This window comes from Ambystoma mexicanum, chromosome 1p (assembly GCF_040938575.1).
Source record: "Ambystoma mexicanum isolate Mex_15411 chromosome 1p, UKY_AmexF1_1, whole genome shotgun sequence".
Classification (NCBI taxonomy): domain Eukaryota; kingdom Metazoa; phylum Chordata; class Amphibia; order Caudata; family Ambystomatidae; genus Ambystoma; species Ambystoma mexicanum.
This window is the reverse complement of record NC_090921.1, coordinates 643,228,520-643,248,211: the sequence shown is the minus strand read 5'-3', so window position 1 is coordinate 643,248,211 and position 19,692 is coordinate 643,228,520. Positions and strand designations below refer to the sequence as shown.

Below are 19,692 nucleotides of genomic sequence, written 5' to 3'. Positions count from 1 at the left end.
CCCTGGAAGCCTTTGGCTTCGGACCGGAGTTCCGAGCCATGGTCCTGACGAACTACAAATCGCCAAAGACCCTCTTGAGAGTCAACGGCACCCTTTGTACTCCGGTCCCCCTGACCAGCGGGACCAGGCAGGGATGCCCGCTATCACCACTCTTATTCGCCCTAATCATGGAACCCTTTGCCCAAAGAATCAGACTAAATGACTCCAAGGGGCTTCAAGTCGGGCCCTCCCAACACAAAGTAGCCCTATATGCAGACAATGTCCTACTCACCATCTCACAGCCCTGCCACTCATTGAAGCACGCCCTGGCCGAGATAAGAGACTACGGAAGGGTTACTGGCTTTTCCATCAACTTTAACAAATCTGTAGCCCTTGGGATAGGCCTGACCCCATCGGAAAAGGAAATCCTGACCCTGCTATGCCCTATCCAGTGGAAAGCCACGGCAATCCCCTACCTAGGGGTCCAAATCCCGGCGTCTACCATGTGAACTTCCCCCTCTCTTTAAGGAACTGGCAGATGATCTGAAGTGATGGAAATTACAGGACATTTCACTGATGGGCCGCATCACTGCCTGTAAAATGAACCTTCTCCCTAGGTTCCTATACGCCTGCTCATCACTCCCAGTACCTATCCCACTACCGGCTCTCTGGGACCTCCAGAGGAACATGTTACGATTTATCTGGAGGGAGAAGAAACCCAGAATCCCCTTAAAGACAATGCTAGGGAATGCCAGACTGGGTGGCCAGGGAGTGCCTGATCTAAAAGGATACCAGTTGGCAGCACAACTGGTGAACACCCAAGCATGGCGGATATCCTTGGACCGCCTGAGATGGGTGGAACTTGAACAATCCCGCTTATCCCTCCCTCTAGGCTTTCTCCCACACATTCCACCGTCTATGCGTCAGACGGAGAGGCTACTGCTCGCCACCAGGCACACTGTAAACACATGGGACAGAGCGCTAAAAAAAAAGGGGGTCCCCAGAGGATTGAGTCACTCATCGCCGGTATTCCACAACCCAACCTTCCCGCCGGGTATGAACCTTCGGAACTTTAAGAACTGGATAGCAGGGGGCTTGGAGTCGCTGGGGCAACTGTTTGTGGGAGGGGAACCATGCACCTTCATCCAATGCAAGGAAGCCTTCCAACTTTGCGGGACAGACAGGTTTTCCTACATCCAGCTCCGCCACTGGTGCTCCCACCCGCAGACTCGCCTTGCAGCGACACGCCCTCCCACAGCGCTGGAATTAACCCTGATGGACCTCCCGGCCAGAGGTAAGATCTCTGCCTTATATAAACGTTTCCAGGGGGACTTTCTCGCTTTCAAAACTCGCGCTATGGCACAATGGGAGGCAGACCTGGGCCATCCCAGGGAGGACCAGACCTGGGTGGACATATGGACTCGAGCCCATTCATCCTCAGCATGCATCACCAATAAGGAATGCACTTATAAAATACTGCTACGTTGGTACTACTCCCCTCTGATGCTCCACCACATGAACCAATCCCTGGACCCGGCATGCTGGAGACAATGCGGACACACGGGGTCCTTTCTCCACATGTGGTGGACCTGCCCACAAGCCCAACAGTTTTAGAACCTGAATCCATTCTCCTGGGTGCTCCAGTGTCTGGAATATACCCGAGGTCTGGAGCTAAAGCCAAGCTCCTCTCTCAATGCCTTCTAACAGGAAGAATAACAATTGCCCGCTCCTGGAAAACTAGGGAGGGACCACTTTTGCCCCTTTGGAGGACTAAAATATGGGATATCCTCATCGCAGAGAAGGTGACGGGGGCTAAGGCGGGGACTCTACACCGCTTCCAAAACATCTGGGACCTATTTCTTGAGTACGATAAAAAATTCCCAGCCCTCACATATAAGCCCCAGCAGGCCAAATGGATCCTATGCCGCAGGAATACACCAAACGCGGGGAGAGAGGCATAAAAAGAGAGGGGAGGGAGACCTAACCTCCAGGACCCTAACCCTGAAAGACACCTATAGTGGGAGATGGGAGGGGAGGGGTGAAACGTGACTGGGATGTTGAAATAATGCATAACTGTACTTGTTTCCTGGCTTGTTTCAAAATAAACATATTTTTTAAAAAAGTGATATGTTGAGCGGTGCAGAATCTGTAACAGTTTTGCTATGTTATCAAGTGTGGTTAAATTGATCAAAGTGTGTCGGGCATAACTATGTATGTAGAAAATATTGATGCAGCGAACAAAGTTTGTCAAGAATTATGAATATCTTGGGTATGGTTTGTGAAATAATTCCTTCTGTAAATGACCCATAATAACTCGATGTATTAAAATTCCAATTATTGAGACCTATGAATTTTAGCATACTTTTTAAAAGCAGTAGAATTAATTCATTTTTGAGGCAATTCTTTCTCTGGTTTTCTTTGGCTCATTTTTGTAATAATTTTTATCCTTTAGCAAAACAATTGTTTTATCATCACAATGTATTTTAAATGTTTTTTCTTTTTATTTTGTTTTTATCTTTTTAATTAATACTTCAATATCTATTGCTGGATTTATATGTAAATATAAATGTTTGTTGAAAAGTTGATTGAATTCAGCTAAATCAATTAAAAAAAGAAATCTCCATTGGTATCCTGATGGCTACCAAAAAGGTACATTGGGCTACCAATGTGGTAAAACTGCTTGCAACCCTGGTGAAATCAAAACTAGAGAATAGCTGCCACCAACCAACTCACTAGTATCTGTGTAGTGGGATAAAATCACACTATGGCGAAAATGGGGAGCCAGAGAGGTAGCCCTGGTACTGGACACCTTATTGGTGACCCAATGCCATTTACCTTGGGTATAAAGGGACATAATGGCAGAGGGGCTTCCGTCTTTCTAGCTACCCAAAAGAAGTCCATGAACCAAAAAAGAGAGTGGGGAGGGGAAGCAAAAAGATTAGGGGCCCCATAAAGTGGCCCTTAGAATTCACAAAAGAGGAATTCTGGGTTAACATCAACCCTGTTTCTGGCAAGAAGTTTGCTTTCATTGGAGTTCTTGTGGTAGCAATATTAATTACATGCAGAAACTGGTCCACTGCAGCAGAGGAACATCCACCGTTATTCTTTTTTACATTCTATCTCTGCAAATAATATCGATATTTTAATTTAAACTGGGATTATATCCAATATTTACTTTGTTCTTTGTTTTTAATGACTCTGAGCCTACCCGAGGAATAATCTAAGAAGGTAACAGGCTTTTATAACCAGGCCCCATTCCTTTCCTTTTTTATAGGTGGTCCTGTGATAGTTTGATTAATTCTGACAACAATAAGACTCTGAGTCGAATGCGTAGTTGTATGAGTTTCAACGAGAACCCAAATCTTTTATTAACAAAACTCTTTCTTCCTAATACTGTTAAAGGATACGTTTCTCCGATCTTCTCAGGGGTCTTAAGTGAAGGTCTGTTGGATCACTTTCAGGTAGGGGTTTCCTTTATTTAATTATTTGCCGTACACTATAACTTTCAGGAGTTCTTCGCTTCCTCCGACCTGTCCCTTTCCTCTCAAACAGTCTTAAAAGGGTTTTGCCCTTCTCCTACCGATTCCCTCGGATCTTCCTGAATTTTCCTCTTTCTCTCCCTTTCTCTCTCTCTCTGTTTCTTTTCCTTGTCCTTTTCCCAACACCTGCTTTTACTTCATTTTCCTTTTAGCCAGCCTCCTTCCACCTCTTGGCAACAAGATCCTTTTCGCCGTAGCCGGTTGTGCTTGTTGTTATTTATCTCCTCCTTTTACTTCACTCTCCCTTTAGATCGGCGTCGCTGATGAGCGCAACAGCACCCGACTTTGCTCATCACCGCTGGTGAGGCGGCCGCATCTTTAATTCCCCTCTCTCACTGGGTTCGGTTCCCATGCGTGAGTCGACATCCAGTCCTTCGCCTCTCCCTCAGTATCACCCCTCTCTCTGTTTTCACTGCTCCTTCTTTCTAAGCGGGCAGGCCCGGATACTCACAGCGAACCCGTCATCGGGACAACGGTCCCCTCTTGAAAACGAACTTCGTTGTGCGCAACAGTGCGACCAACTCAATAACCTGGACTGGCGACAACGATCGCCTTGTTTAAACAACGCTCTCTCTCCTTTACTTCTCTTCACGTCTCGACCGGAGAAACCCCAGGATTTGAGGTTCTCCCGTTTCGCCGTCTTCTCCCTCAGTAGGCCCAGCTGCAACCGTTAATCTCGATCTCCTGCTCCTCCTCGTCTCCCGTTTCCTAGGATACCAAAACACAGCCTTGATTAGAGGAAAGTCCATACAGGGATCACTTCCTGGTTCTGTATTCGGGCTTTAATAGTACTCCCTGCTGTACATAACCACCGGCAGACACAAGTAAGAAGGCTCATATGCTGTCACATCGTCACATGTCCACCACCCAAAACTATGGCAAGTACAGCCCTCATTTCAATAGGAAGATCTTCCATTCACTAGTTTTTATAAAGGAATTCATCATGTACATTTGCCTTTCATGTTACAGCGACAAAGAGATCATTTTTCTTTTACAGGCCTGTTGCAATAACCAGCAAATCTAGCTTTCCTATTTTGCCCATTTAATTTGACCCATTATGCTTTAAATGTTTTATAGATGTATCCTAATGATGCTTCTTTGTATCAACAGAGTTAATATCACATGGGTATATTTGTGAGCGACCATTTGATCTAGGAAGACAAAGTAGCTCCTGGTAGCTATTATTGTCAATCTAATCGGGCTCTTTTATGCTACAATCGGGAGAAGTGTCGCTCACAGTTCCTACAGTTTCCATTGGTATGATACCGCTCTGTACTTCACACTAAGCACTTCACATATTGCCGGTGGAGATAGTGGACCCTCTTTATATTTTCATGCTAAGCACAACATCATAACAGTGTCAGTCGGCTGTTCAACCCCTTCTGTATGGGATCATGCTACGCGCAATGTCACTGGTGGGTTTAATGGCCGTTCAATATATTGGAATACTAAGCAAAATGCTGCAGATGGTTATGATATGATAGCCCTGCTGTAGGTCATGATCCTAGGTGGATATGATAGGGAAGGTAAATACAATGTCAGTACTTTGTGTGATGGACTTTTTATTTTCCCAAGATCATGGGGGTATATGATAGTATTGTGATGCTGGAAATGCATTGGAGGGGACAGGGTCTCCCATGTCCTTGTCCTATACTCCCTTATGTGTGTTCTGTGTTGTTATCTGCACAGGAGTCCATATGGGACTCCTAGCAGTGCAGCTCTTCCTCTTTTTGGTAAACGGAGACCCTTGGGATACCCTTTTGGCACCCATGGATTGGGGTGCAGGGGTACAACCCTGTACTCCTAGTGTATGGTTTTGGGCACCTGTGTGTGGCCCCCATAGCAGGGTATGGGCTGGTGGCAGCTTCATGATATTGGATCTGGGTGTAATTGAACCCTCAACCAGTCCATGGTCCAGTCTAGAGGTCCTTGTCCCCAGGCCGGTACCAAGGATTGGCGGTTCTGTGTGGACTACGGGGGGGGTCAATGCTGTCACCAAAACTGACGTGCACTCCTTGCCCAGGGCTGATGAGCTTGTGGACACCATAGGTGCTGCCAAATTTGTGAGCACCTTTTGACCTTACTTCAGGCTATTGGCAAATGGCTCTGACGGACCATGCCAAGGAAAAGACTGTATTGTCAACACCTGAGGGGCACTACCAGTTTAGAGTCATGCCTTTTGGGTTGAGGAATGCACCGGCCACCTTCCAAAGATTAGTCAACCATGCACTCAGTGGGCTGGAGGCCTTTTGTGTGGCCTACCTAAATGACATTGCTGTTTACAGTTCCACCTGGGAAGAGCATTTGACTCACTTGGATAGGGTGTTGCACGCCTTGCGAAGGGTTAACCTCACTATCAAGGCCACCAAGTGCCAGATTGCTCAGGGGAAAGTCACTTACCTTGCTCATGAGGTAGGAGGGGGTTGAATCCAACTTCTCCCCAGTAAAGTACAGGATCTACATGACTGGGAGACACCCACTACTCAAACCCAGGTGAGAGCCTTTTTGGGCCTCACTGGTTATTACCCCAACTTCATGGTGGACTATGGAACCACAGCTGCCCCTCTGACAGCTCTGACTTCGCCCAAACAACCAAGGAAGGTCAATTGGATGGAAAACTGTCAGGCCTTTATTGGCTTGAAGGAAAGGCTGTGTAGGTCACCTTTGTTGTGTGCGCCTGACTACAGCAAACCCTTTATTGTTCAATCTGATTCCTGCAACACCGGAATTGGAGCAGTCTTGTCCCAGTTAGATGACAAAGGGAGGGAACAGCATATTATATTCATCAGTAGGCTACAAAAAGGTTGAGAACTTAGGTGGGCTACTGTTGAAAAGTAATGTTTCAGTATAGTTTGGTGCCTTAGGCCCTACCTTAAAGGGTCTACTTTCAAGGTCCAAACGGACCATAAGCCCCTAAAATGGCGTATGCAGATGAAGGGTGAAAACCCGAAACTGCTCAGGTGGTCCATTATTCTGCAAGGGCTAGACTTCACTATTGAGCATAGACCAAGGAAGAGTCATGATAATGCAGATGGCCTTTCCAGAAGGTATGTGGACCGTATGGATGAGGGTGTCAATCTCGTGGGAGATTAGACCACCCTAACCTCAGTCTGGGGGGCGGGGCTGCGACTGTGATGTTGGAAAAGCATTGGAGGGACAGGGCCTCCATGTCCTTGTCCTATACTCCCTGTGTGTTCTGTGTGGTTTTTGCACAGGAGTCCATGTCTCAAATAGGTATGATAGTTCACTTAAAGACCAGCACTTCAAGCTGTGGGGTAAGCAGTAAGTGATGTTGACTGAGTAGACTTTCTATTTTCACAATGGGAAGGAGTGCTGTGCCAACTTTGGAGAATGGTTTTAGAGCTTGTACTATGATGAAGAATTTGGGATCATGACCACCTTTTGACCTCTGTAGATACATATTCTCTCGCACCACTACTCACCATTTCTTATTATTTTCTTTGCAGGTTAGATACTATGCAGCTGATGGTAGGAAAGGATTCTTATCAGGATTGCTTGAAAATATCCAACAGGAGCTAGCAAAAAATAAAGACATGAAAGAAAGTATAAAGAAATTCAGGGAAGAAGCAAAAAAGTTGGAAGAATCTGATGCGCTGCAGCAAGCAAGAAAAAAATATGTAAGTTTATTTTCTTGGTCCCAAAAATGATTTGCTTTCTATGTGCCACAAACTAAAGCTTTCATTTCCATACCACATACTCTGGCACAACACTAGCATTTTTGGGTTTTTAATCACATTTAAAAAAAAAGTGAATAAAGTGTGTGTGTGTGTGATTCTATGGGGAAGAAGCAGTGTAAAGTTCCCTAGCAGGTGGATACCTTCATATGTGCAGTAATTTAATGCCTACTGATGATAAAAACCAGGACCTCCTAATTGATCAGCAACTCACAAAACAGTCACAAATGCAAGCATGTGACTGACTGGGAACAGAACACTGCAGGTAAAAACACTTTTAGTGAGCAGCAACAGATGAGGCACTTTGTCAGTAAAAAGATGACCCAATGCTAGTGTATGTCCATCTTTAAGGGTTGATCTCGGGTTGGGCATTGGCAGTCATGTCATCACCATACAGCATCTATGAAGGTGGCTAAATGATTTAGTTTAAATCCCTGGGATTTAGTTTAAATCCCTGGGCCATAGAGGAATATTCTAATTTTTCTTGCCTCATATTGTTACTTACTGGGAATGTGCATTAGACCTTTCCTCACTTCGGCAAACAAACCTGAGCTTCCAGACTGTGCATTGTGGCGGGTCGGAAGAAGGAGACGGACACTTGGGGGATTTTTACTGGTGTTTATTTAAGATCTGGGCGGAAAATTCACCTTGCAACAACCCCTTCCAAACGGGATTCAAGAAAAACATGGGCATGGTGGCAAACATCTTGATGTTAAACATGCTGAAAAACAGAGTATTGGAAGGGGGTGCAAGAATCTTTGTTGCTTTCGTTGACCTTACTCAGGCCTTTGATCGCATAGACAGGTCTAGCCTTTGGTCAAAACTGGAAGCCTGAGACTGCCCATCGGCCTTACTGAATCCGATCAAGGCCCTGTACACTGACACCAGCATGCGCATCCGACTGGATCAAGGTGGTTTGTTGTCAGCACCTATTCCAACAGCACGAGGTGTGAAACGGGGCTGCCCGCTGGCTCCAGCTTTATTCCTGGCATTTATTGGTGACATAAACAAGGAAGACACTGAAACACGATCATTCCCTCCAAAAATGTGTAAAACGCCCATAACGAGACTTCTTTACGCTGACGACCTGGTCTTACTGGACCAGACTCAAATAGGACTTCAGCGTCAACTAACAAAGCTACAAAAATACATGCAAAAAATCAAATTGGAAATAAATGTAAAAAAACACACAATTCCTGATATTAGAAACATCCATCAGGAAAAAAGAAAAATCGAGACTAAATCTGGAAGGAACACCAATTGAAAGAGTATCTGATTTCAAATATCTAGGAGTGATCTTGGACTCTTCAAAACAGGATAAAACTAGCTCTAATGACCAAAGTCAACAAAATGGCAGCCCAAACCAGGGCCATAGACAAAACGTTTGGCAGATAATCGCTAATCCCAGTACTAGAATTTTATATGAAAAAGGTGATGCCAACGCTTACATGTGGCGGAGACGCAATGATCAACCTGCCACCAAACATCTGGGCAAAAATGGAGGCAAAATTTTAGAGGAAAGTTCTAACGCTACCAAATTCCACCCCGATCGCATCGATCCGTCAAGAGCTCAGCTTACCGTCCCTCAAAAGTACAGTGACACAATCAACACTAATGTTGTACAGGAAATGCTGGATGGCAGAGCCTTTGTCAATATACAACCTTGTCAATCAGGAAATGGAAAGAAGCACAAGTAAACGGCTTGTAAACTGGAAAGAAGAAAACATCATATACAGGCAGATGAAGATTTACTAATAAAGAACCCAAAGAAAATACTTACAAAAATTAGAGAGCTCGATGGATATCTACCTTGGAAACAGCAGGAAAGAACAAACTAACTACACACCTGCCACCTAATAGGAAGAAAATAAACGAACTCCAAGAATACATTAAGAAGTTCCCATCAAGCAAGGGGAGAGACATGCTGCTACGTGCCCGCTTAAACTTACTGCCGACCAATGAGATCTTGGCCATTAAAGGCAAGTCGGAAACCAACTTTTGCCGTTTCTGCAAAACACAAGAAAAGGAAACAATCCGTCACTCCTACAATGTGCCGCAAACCAACATATAAGAGAACGATACCTAAGGTCAATCTTCTCGGACTTCATCTCGGACGAAGAAATATGTTGGTTTCCTTTGATTGGAGGAGAGTAAACGCAATGGCAAGTAGCTACATATAAAATACTGGAAGACGTAAATTTGCCGAGATAGGCACATTTTTAGAGAGTCAAGTTCTTTTTTCTTCTTCTCTCTCTCTTCAGCACGACAAGAGCATGACAAAGTCTATTTTTGTAAAAATCTTTTTGATTAAATACAAATTACAAAAATAAAATTAAAATAATAAAAATAAGGCTCATCTTTCCCTATTGCTAGAGGGGTATCCCTGCCTATATAAATAACTGAAGGTGCTTGCCAGTCAGGAATTGCCAAAGGAATATGTCCATAGTCCAAAACTAGTTCTAACTTACCCTACCACTATCTTAACCAACTTAAATTAGACCAGGCAAATATCTCCCCCTCCTGGTGGTTGTTAGGGCGAATTCTCATTTCTGTGCTAATTCCATTCAACCTTTGAGACCCCCAGCTCTCTTGCAGGACTTTTTAATTTTTAACCTGAGTGAGTGGGACCTTTTTCTCACTCTCATGTGCTTTTACCTGATTTGAATTGTTTCCTTTGTTTTTGGAGTCTGACAAACTCCCAAGACATCTACTTTTTTGTATGGTTTCTCATAAGGTTTAAATACCCTTTCTTGCGTGAACTACTGTTCCTAAGAACAGCAAAGTGAAATTGGCTTTACTTACCTTTTCTCTTTAATAGGCCCAGCACACCCCATCTTATGTTGAGTGCTGAGGTGTTACCTGGAAGGCCCTTGTTCTACCTACTCATGTAACATTTTTGATGTTACCCTCACTACTTTAAATGGCTGGTGGCAGTGGTTTAACGTTCCTACCATTGTGCTTTTTTTACCGCAGGCTGAATCCTCGGCTGCAGTATAGCACCCTCTCCTTCTCGCCTCACATCTGACGTCTCTGAGAAGTCACACTACCAGCTGCACCTCTTCAGAGGTATTCTTGCTTTTGCTTTTGCTTTGCTTTGCTTTGCTTTGCTTTTGCTTTCCTTTCCTTTCCCCAGAAGCTCTCTGTCTCCAGAGCTCTGGTTCTCTCTAGGCTGGACTATTGCAGCAGCCTCTTCCTAAATCTGCCTGCTTCTACAGGACTGCGAGACTTGTCCTTGGCCTCAAGCCCAGGGATCGTATCTCTCTAGGACTGAAATCTCTGCGCTGGCTCCCAGTGGCTGCGAGGATTACGTTCAAAACCCTCTGCATTGTCCACAGGGCCCTCTCTCTTCCTAAATATCTTCCTTCTCGAGCTTTTCGCTCATCCGCCTCCAACTCCCTCAGGGTCAGTCGCTTCTCTAAGCAACGAGTTGGTGGTAGATCTTTCTTCGGCTGGGGCCTCCCTCTGGAACAATCTCCCTGAAACTTCAGGAGAACCATCTCCGGTTCCGGAAGCACCTCAAAACCTTCCTCTTTGCTTCTGCTTTTTCTCCTCCTCCCCCCTGTTGAATTCCTTGCTGAAACTGTACTGGTTACCTGGGTACCCTCTGATCTCATGCCCAGGTTCCCTCCCCTGCCAATTACACACCTGCACTGCCTCCCTGGCAACCCCCGCACTTGGGGACTGTTTCTGTACCCCTACAGTCACCCACTAGCACTTGTGACCCGATATCTGCACTTATCTTTGCACTTGCCACCAGCTGGCCCTACTTATTGTTTTTTATGTATTTTATTATTCCATGTACTGCACTGTCCCCACCCCCTTCCCTTTATGCACTTTTCCCCTTCTCCCTTCCCCTGCACTTGCGCGATCTGAATGACAGTTGGCCTAGTAGGATCTCTCTCGGTCTTCCCTCTGTTCCCCCTCCCTTTCCGTGTCGCGCTTTGAAACACTTGTGTATAGGCGCGTTATAAATATCATATCATATGATACCCATGGGTGACCATTTTGTCAAAATGGCCCCTGTCTTCTTGTTTTTGCTATTTTCTGTTTGTGAGGTCTTTCTTCGGTTTTATTTTGCGCACCAAGCCAGGTTTCAGCCCTTTGTTAGTTTTGCCTTTGGCGGGCTTCAGTACTGAAACCAGCCTTTGGCTCCAGTGTGTCTGGAAGGGCAGGAAGTGAGGGAGGTTCCCGAAACTCCCCTGTCCTTTGTCTTTAGGAATACCTGAATGCACCCAGTCCTGATTGGCTGACTGGCAGTCCTTCTAGGACAGCCACCCTGCTGTTTGAGTGACAGCTAGGATGTGCATGAATGGTGTTAGGCAAGATTGTATGCAGTACCCTTTGGATGCACTACAACAACCCTGACTTCCTGGCAATAGGAACCCAACCTTTGGTATAAGTCTGTACCACACAGGTTGGTTGTCTGGTCGAGTAGCCTGGCTTATCTCAAGAGGGGTCAATGTGAGCTGTAGCGGAGTTACACAGAGATTCACAGTGACACGTATTCAAATAAACTCTTACACACCAGGTATCTTGGTTAAACAATTATTAATTTATTTATTAATCAGTTAGAATAAGCCTTCTTTAGAAAGGAGCAATATGGAACAACACACAAATATGCTTCACAGAACACACTTAGTTTCTAAATCAGTAAATACCGATTTGGGATGGCATACAGACACTTCCTACACCCTCAGGTGACTTCAATAGTTAGGGTGATGTTGACATTAATGTATTGCTGTTGCATTTAGAATATTCTTCAGAGGGGTGTTAAAGAGAAGAGAGGTCAGCATAAAACAAGTATTCACAGTTATTCTTAAGCAGGTAAGTACTTTCGAAAATAACCCCCCATTGCGAAGTCAGTTAACCCTTTCTTGGAAGGAAGAAAAAACACATAAGCGGCAGAGGGAAGAGTCATTCAGGGCACCAGGCCAGCCAAAGTTATAAAATGTCCAGGGGAGCTGAAGCACTTCTTGCAGGTAAGTAGTCTTTCACAATGTTTAAAAAGTCTTTTGTAGAATAGAAGAAATCAAAGTAGGGCCACAAGCTGATTAGGCTTGTGAGGTAGAGAAGCTGTTAGCAACTTTGCAGATGCAACCAAGACAAGTCTCTAGCAAGGACAAGCAAGGTGGCACAAGAGTTTTCTCTCAGACTTTACAGTACCTTCAGATTGAAGAAAAGTGCAGCAGATGACTCTCGTTCCTGTGCAGCTCTGCAGATTCTGGTGTTCCTGGGCCTCAGTCGTGGGGACAAGAGGGAGGACTTCTGGGGACTCTGCACTGCAATGGGACGGTCGCAGACCATAACCAACAATCTTCAAACAAGTGGCACCTCGGTGTTTCAGCTCCTCACGTCTACTGCAAATAGCAACACTGCGTTTCCTGGCTGTCAAAATGGGCTTTCCTTGCATTTGGGGTACCGCACTCTGTTGAGAGGGCTCATGCTCGGTCAGTCCTGCTTCCTGGGAGTCCGGAGGATCTTCCTGGAGCTCTTAGCCAGCATAAAACCAACTCGCACAATCTGGTGTTCCTCTCCCTGGTTATTCGGTTCCAGCAGCGACTGCAGTGGAAATTCAACCAGCTCCGAGAGGATGTCCAGGTGGCTTACTTTGGAGTTGATTGATCCCACCAACTCAAAGGGAGAAGTCGTCCTTGCAGGGGCTTCTCTGTCGATATGAATTTGGAGTTTCTGCACAGCAGCAGGGCTTCACCGGGCAAACCAACGATCCAGGAGTTGCAGCAGGCGTCCTCTTAAAGTTCTTCTTCGGATTCCTTCGTCCAGTGGCCCACTCTGTCTTCCAAGCCAAAAAGCCTCGCCTTTTATGCAGGTTTCTCCCACTCATTCCAGTCCAGCTGTCAGTCACCCAGCAGGGTGGCTGCCCTTGCCGGACAGCCAGCCGGTCAATCGCCTAAGAGTGCATTCCTGTCTCCTAGGAGATTAAGCACTTGGAGTTTCGGGCCCCTCCCTCGTTTCCTGCCCCTGCCAGACACCCTGGAGCCAGAGGTGGGCTTCACTCGTGAATCCTGCCGAAGGCAAAACGAACAAAGGGACCAATCCTGGTTTGGCGCGCAGAATAAATCTCAAGAAGGACCTTTCCACAAAGAATTGGCGAAAAAAGAAGACTGGGCCATTTTGACAAAAATGGTACCGCAGTAAATGCACGCCACAGTAGTTAAAAGTAAACCACTGCCACCAGCCATTCATTGAGAAAAGGATAACCTAAAATAGTTACATGAGAAGCTAGACAAAGGGGATACTATTGTAAAATAGTGTGTGCTGGGTCTATAAAGTTATAAATGTAAGTAAAGTCAATTTATCTTTACTGCTCTTGGAAATGGTAGTTTATCCAAGCGAAGATATTTAAACCTTTGGGAAATCTAAAAGACTTCCCTGTGCCACTGCACTGCAGGTGCTGTGTGACACAATGTAAAAGATGCCTATGGAGTTTTTCAGACTCCACAACCAAAAGAAACAGAGTTCAAAATCACATTAAAATACATGAGAGAGTGGGGGGAAAAAGGGTCTCGCTCTCCAGGTTAAAAATTGAAGTTCTCGAAAATCCAGCAAAGTTGCTGGTGGTCTCTAAGGTAGAGAGGAATTGGCACATTTCTGAGAATTCTTCCTAACAAATGGGAGAAACCTTCTTAAAAGGCGAGGGTTTTGGGACTGGAGGCAGAGTCGACCCCTGGGAAGAACACCCCGCCGAAGAAACTGTGAACGAAGCTTGCTGCATCCTCCTTGCTGGACCTTTTGAATTGCCTGGTGAAGCCCTGCTGCTGTGCTGAAACTCCTCTTTCTGATCGACAAGAGAAGCTCCGGAAGGGACGACGACTTCCCTTGGGTTAGTGGGACCAACTAACCCTGAGACAAACTCCACTGGAACATCTTCCTCGACTGGCTGTACTTCTTTGCTGCTGAAGGAACCCAGTACCAGATGTCGAGAAATCCGTAGTCGAGTGCAACGTCTGCAAGCCGGCCAGAAGCTCCAGGAGTCTCCCCAGGACCCTCCAGAAGCAGGACGACAAGAGGTAGAGTAGCCTTACCAGAGTGCAGGTCTCAAGGAGTGAAGGAATCCCAACCGGTGTCCAAGATCTGCTGTGGTGCAGTTTACCAAGCACTAAAACCGCAAAGTGCTGCTGATTTGAAAATAGCACGTAGTCGCCGCTGACCTCTGAATTGCTGTCGCAGGAATCCTCCAGACATTCTCCCTCTTGTCCCCACGACTGAGGCCCAGGAACCCAGGATCTGCATCACTGCAACCAGATGGAAGCCAGCTGGACCACTCTTTAACCAAAGGTACTGTTCCAACTTGGGGTACTTCCCTCAGTGTCTTTAGCTTTGCTCTTCTCAGTTGAGACTTGCAGTAGATACTTTGCTAAAGTTGATTTCAGCTCTACCCTTCACAAATGTAACAGCTTGCGACCCAGTGATTTCTTTTCTACAACAAACTCTCTAACGTTGTGCAAGACTTTGCTATCTAAGAAGTGCCTCAGCACCATAGACTGTGCTCCAATTCACACTGGCTGTCCTGGCACCCTGCAGACTCTTCTAGTCCATTTGACCTTGATATTTAATGTCCCTCAGAGGTGATAACTTGGTTTTAAACTATAATTGCTGAGAAAGGTCATTGTCTAGACTTCATTGGAAGATTTAAGTGCTCACTTGCTCTGAGAACCTGTTTAACCTTTTTCCTTCCCTTAACTATTCCTTTCTGCAAGCCTCAGAATCTACAAAGTGTACTAGTGATATATTAATGCCCTTACTGTACCTCCGGTTATAGGAAGGAGGTAAAAAGCATCTCTAAAGAGTATCTACTAACTTTGTGTTGATTCTGGAAAAGTATTTTAAAGTATATTGATTGTTGCATATACTGCCCTTTTTAAAGACTGCTTATTTTAAACCTACTGTTAAATAAAGAATTATTTATAACTAAAACCTTGAGTGTAAGTGTTACTTGGCTTTGTGGGTTTCATTGCTACAGCTCTACAGCTCACATTTACCCCTCTTGAGATAAGCCTGGCTGCTCAGTCACACTACCAACTTGTGTAGTACGGGCCTATACCAAAAGGTGGGTTACCTAATACCAAGAAGACAAGCGTGTAGTCTCCCACAGGGTTACTACATCAATTCTTGCCTAACACCAGGCTTCCACCAACCAAATATCAGGAAAGGAACGAATGATTATGGGACAGGACTTTACACCCATGTAATCTATGGAGAACAGGGGGTGGGGGAGGAACAGGTATGCTAACTTACCCCCCCCCCCTGACTGCGAATTCTCCAGAACCCACTGCTGAGATTCCGGAATCTATTGGGGACATAGTTTTCTGTGCTTTGTCTGGGTGAGGAAGGCCCAGGGGTTCCCGATGTAGAGGTCACGTTTGGACGCAGGATTTCATTTCGGTTAGTTGCAGTGCTTAGGAATCGGTTTCAGACACCATCCAGCTGAACAACCCCAAAAAAAGACGAAGACTTCTGCAGATCAGGTGACCTTAGGACACCTCTACGATACAAAGGATTGTGATCGAAGTCACCATGGTCAGGGGAAGGTCCTGCGCATCTTCCATTAATGCAAGAAGGCTGAAAATGCAGGTGCACAAGTTGTACAAGTTGAATATCCAAGGATGCACTTGAACGGTGACTGCTGCAGCAAGGTAGCCCAGGAAAAAGCTAGTCAGTCCATCACTTGGTCCAGGGCCACTTCTGAAGTCTCCGAAGGTACGTATCCTTGAGCAGGGGTCAAGACTGGTAGTTTCCACTGCTCCAGAGGTCGAAGCACTGATTAAGGGTCTTCTTGAGATCAGGCAGAGGAGCAGGACTTCACTGGAGTTGGTGCTGGTCAGCTGCATGAGTTTCGGGTGGTCTGCGGCCTGCTCTTCTTCGTAGGGGTCTTGGCTGCAATAATGATCTGTCCAATAGCTGCAGGAGTCCTTTCATCCAAGATCTGGACTGGAGGCTCACCAGCGTCCACCAATGGTAAGTAGTTGCACCATTCAAACTGGCAGTGGCTAGCCAATCATGGCTAGCTCCTTGCTACAGAATATTACCAGCAGCAGACATTCAGGCACCAGAATGTTTACTGGGACCAGACAGTCCAGCCCCACATCTGGGCTCACAACAAACTGCCCCTTTGCCTAGCAAAGGGCTTCCCATATATGGCCATATTGTTCTTTGGCCTTCTTCCTGCCCTCTCGGTTCTGGAATTGCCAAAGGACAAGCCAAAAACCTCATGGCACGGCCAGCTTGGGGTGCTAGCCACCTTTTTAGTAGCGCTTTGTGGTAAATGAAAAAGTTTGAAACACAGTAGAAAATAATCAGCTGCCACCAGCTCATCCTAAGCACAATGTAAAACAGAAAAAGTTATAAGGATACAAAATATCCTAACAACATTTCACTTTTGGGTGATGTGTGCAATTGTAACAATACAACAAATTCACTAAAGAGACGTAGGCCCACATTATGAGTGAACCGGTCTGGAAAAATTGCTGGGAAAAACGCTGGTAGTACTGGCTCTGGCATTTTTTCCGAACCGGCTCACTCAAGTCTGCCGGTAGGCACAGTGAACTTCGGCAGGCCTGACCTGCTGGGAGTTCAGGCCCCTACCGGCAGAGAAATCACTGAATCACTGGCACCGTTAACCGTGCCAGTGATTAAGTAGTTCCTATCCCATGGAGGACTCCATGGCATGGGAATTTACCGCTGTTGCCAGCACCCGTACCCGGTAACACTGGGATATCGGGCGCCGGTAATGGTAAGGCGAGTCTACCAGTAACCCGCCGGTAGAACAGGCGGGTTTCCGGCAGACTCGTAATGAGGCCATAGTCTTATGGACTGATCAGTTTCCCCAACGGAATGAGCAAAAAGACAAAGGAAGTAAAGCATAAGGCTTTACATACTGCCAACAGTCAGATTAGGAGTCCAAATGAAGAAAAAGGTGAAGGGTGTCCCATAGAAGTCTGTGGGAGGAAAGCAGCACAAAGAAAATCTTTTATAATTGGGTAAAGAGTAAAGGCTGGTAATACTGCCTTTATTAAATGCTGAGGATGTGACATCCACCATTTGTTTTCCAACTGTGGAGAACATTATACCATCCCTGACAGGCTCCACCATTCCAGTAAGAATTTCCCCTCTTCCATCTTAGGTCAGGTCCAAGGTCTGCCAGCACATGTATTTTAACATTTATGATTACAATTTTTGTGGTTGTTCCTCACTGCTGGTAACCTCTGTAAATGATCAGTGTGCAGTCGTGCATGCCCCTGCAAACTTTGACTTTGCAGCTGATTCAACCGCTGATTTTGTGTGCATTTCCGAGACCTGATTCCACAAGCATAGCAATCATTTTTTTAAATGTTTTAGTTTCTTGAGGATAATCCATTTCCCCTCCTAATGTATTGCGTTGAAAATGTCTTTTGACAGTTGCATTATCCTCTCGGGAACCAAGTAGCTTTTCTTGCTGAACTGATCGTTTTTGATACTTATGTTTGTCTGAAGTAGGGGTCTTCGTTTTTTGTTGGTGATTTACATATTTATTGGGTCCGTTTTGTGTTAAGGCAGTGAACACACCTGAGCAGAAAGGGGAGCCAAACCTTAAAACATTTAAAAAAAAAAAAAAAAAAAAAAATCCAAATGAACACATGATTGTTCATACCAGCGCTAGGGGTGGAAAACTATTACTGCACAATGCTTCCAAAAAAGCAGGTTACATTTTAGCAGCACTCATCAGTGGACAACTTCTGACAGTGCTGCACAGTTCCCAAACATGTGTTGGCTGTATTCAGTTATTCACTTTAATGGGAGAGAAGAGCAGACATTTACAATTACTGGTTTGTCTTAAAATTCCCCTGGTGGAGGCTGAAAAATTTCCATGGGCAAGTAAGTACCCCCCAAGTCACTTTAGGAGTTGCAGGACAGGTAGAAAGTTCCATAAGAGTCAACGGCACAAATTAAATGGGCCATCCACTTGTATGCAGGTAAGTCTGTTACCCAAGAGGTGCAGACTCCATGGCAGAAAACCCCAGACCAGAGAAGACCCCAGCCAAGAGATCCAGAGGTCAGTTGCAGAACCAAAGGCCCAGGAAAAGTGGAAGTAAAGCAGGAGGACCCCCAATGCAAGTCAATGGGAATGCGTTTGAGACTCTTACAACAAATAATGACCCATGACCAGAGAAACCCCATAGGCTGATTATCTTGAAGTAAATACTTAACAGTGGCAGTTTGCACAAACCCAGCAAAACAAAACCGGTAAGTAACGTCATCATGCAGTTTACAGGATTTGGAACTCAGGAGCTTGATCCTTTTGCAAGCAAAAAGTATCACAGTCCACACATGACAAGGGTAGAACTCTTGACTGGGTGGCTGATTATAACTGTAATGCCACCATTACTACTACTACTAGCCCACAGGTATGGACTGACCATTCACTTATAACCTTTACCATAGACACCAAAATCAACCTGACCCTAAACAACCATATAGAACCTCCTATGCTAACCAGGAACAAAAAAATAACCTCTGACAGACTTTAACCACTGTTACGCCCCACCTTAAACACACTACCAGACCTACTAGATCCTACGACCCTAGTGAATGAATTTAACAAAGTTATGATAGAAGCTCTTGACACCATTGCCCCTTTAAAAAAAGGAACTGTAAGCCAAGAGCACACTTAAATGCCTGGTTTATGCCCTATCTAAAGTCACTCGGAAAAGAAAAACGAGAAAGCGAATCACTCTGGAGGCAAACATCTGAGGTGAATAAAGCAAACCTTATTAACATCTCCACAAAATATAAAAACGAAATACAGCGAGCAAGAAAGCTTTCACAAAAGGATACTGCAAGCCAAATCAGGTACTAACACACTTTTTCGCAATCCTAAAGGAATTAGAAACCCCATCCCTGTACCAGAAAACTGTGTTAAAGATAAGATCTGGTGCTCTGACATACCGAAAGCACTCACTGATAAAATTACCAATCTCCAAGTTAAAATTGCCAAACAAATGTAAACATACCCATATCTACCCCCCAAACTAGTAATTCACCCACTTCACCTAAACCAGTACCCTGTTTCAACTTCACAAAAATTTCTACATTAGAGGTTGAAAAAATAATACTTTTCCTCAAACCCTCCAACTGCCGAGGAGACCAATGCCCCGCCCAAATTATAAAAGACACTGTGAGAGACCTCTCACCTTTATCTCAAAGCATATTGACGCATCATTCACGTCTGTTACTATCCCAGGTAACCTCAAGGAATCCTGGGTTCTCCCCCTCTTGAAGAAACAAACGCTTGACCCTGCCATACCCACGAATTATAGTCCAATCACAACGGTATCATTCCTCCTCAAGATATTAGATAGGGTAGCGGACCTACAGATTCAGGGCTTCTTGGAACAGAACCAACTCCCTCAGCACGGGACTGAAACAGCACTCATTGACCTCAAGGCACAAGTTGACAAGCTGAGAGATCAGGGAAAATGCGC

General features: G+C 45.3%; 1 protein-coding gene across 3 annotated transcripts in view; it reads left to right on the top strand.

Annotated features, from left to right (window-relative positions):
- Nucleotides 1–19,692, top strand: part of TIMM44 (translocase of inner mitochondrial membrane 44) — a 676,068-nt gene that overhangs the window by 74,722 nt on the left and 581,654 nt on the right. For all 3 annotated transcript variants that reach the window (XM_069649680.1, XM_069649678.1, XM_069649679.1), the window contains one exon: nt 6,986–7,156. In XM_069649680.1, coding sequence (XP_069505781.1) covers nt 7,073–7,156 — 84 coding nt within the window. In that variant the 5' untranslated portion in view covers nt 6,986–7,072. The remainder of the gene's footprint in view (nt 1–6,985; nt 7,157–19,692) is intronic.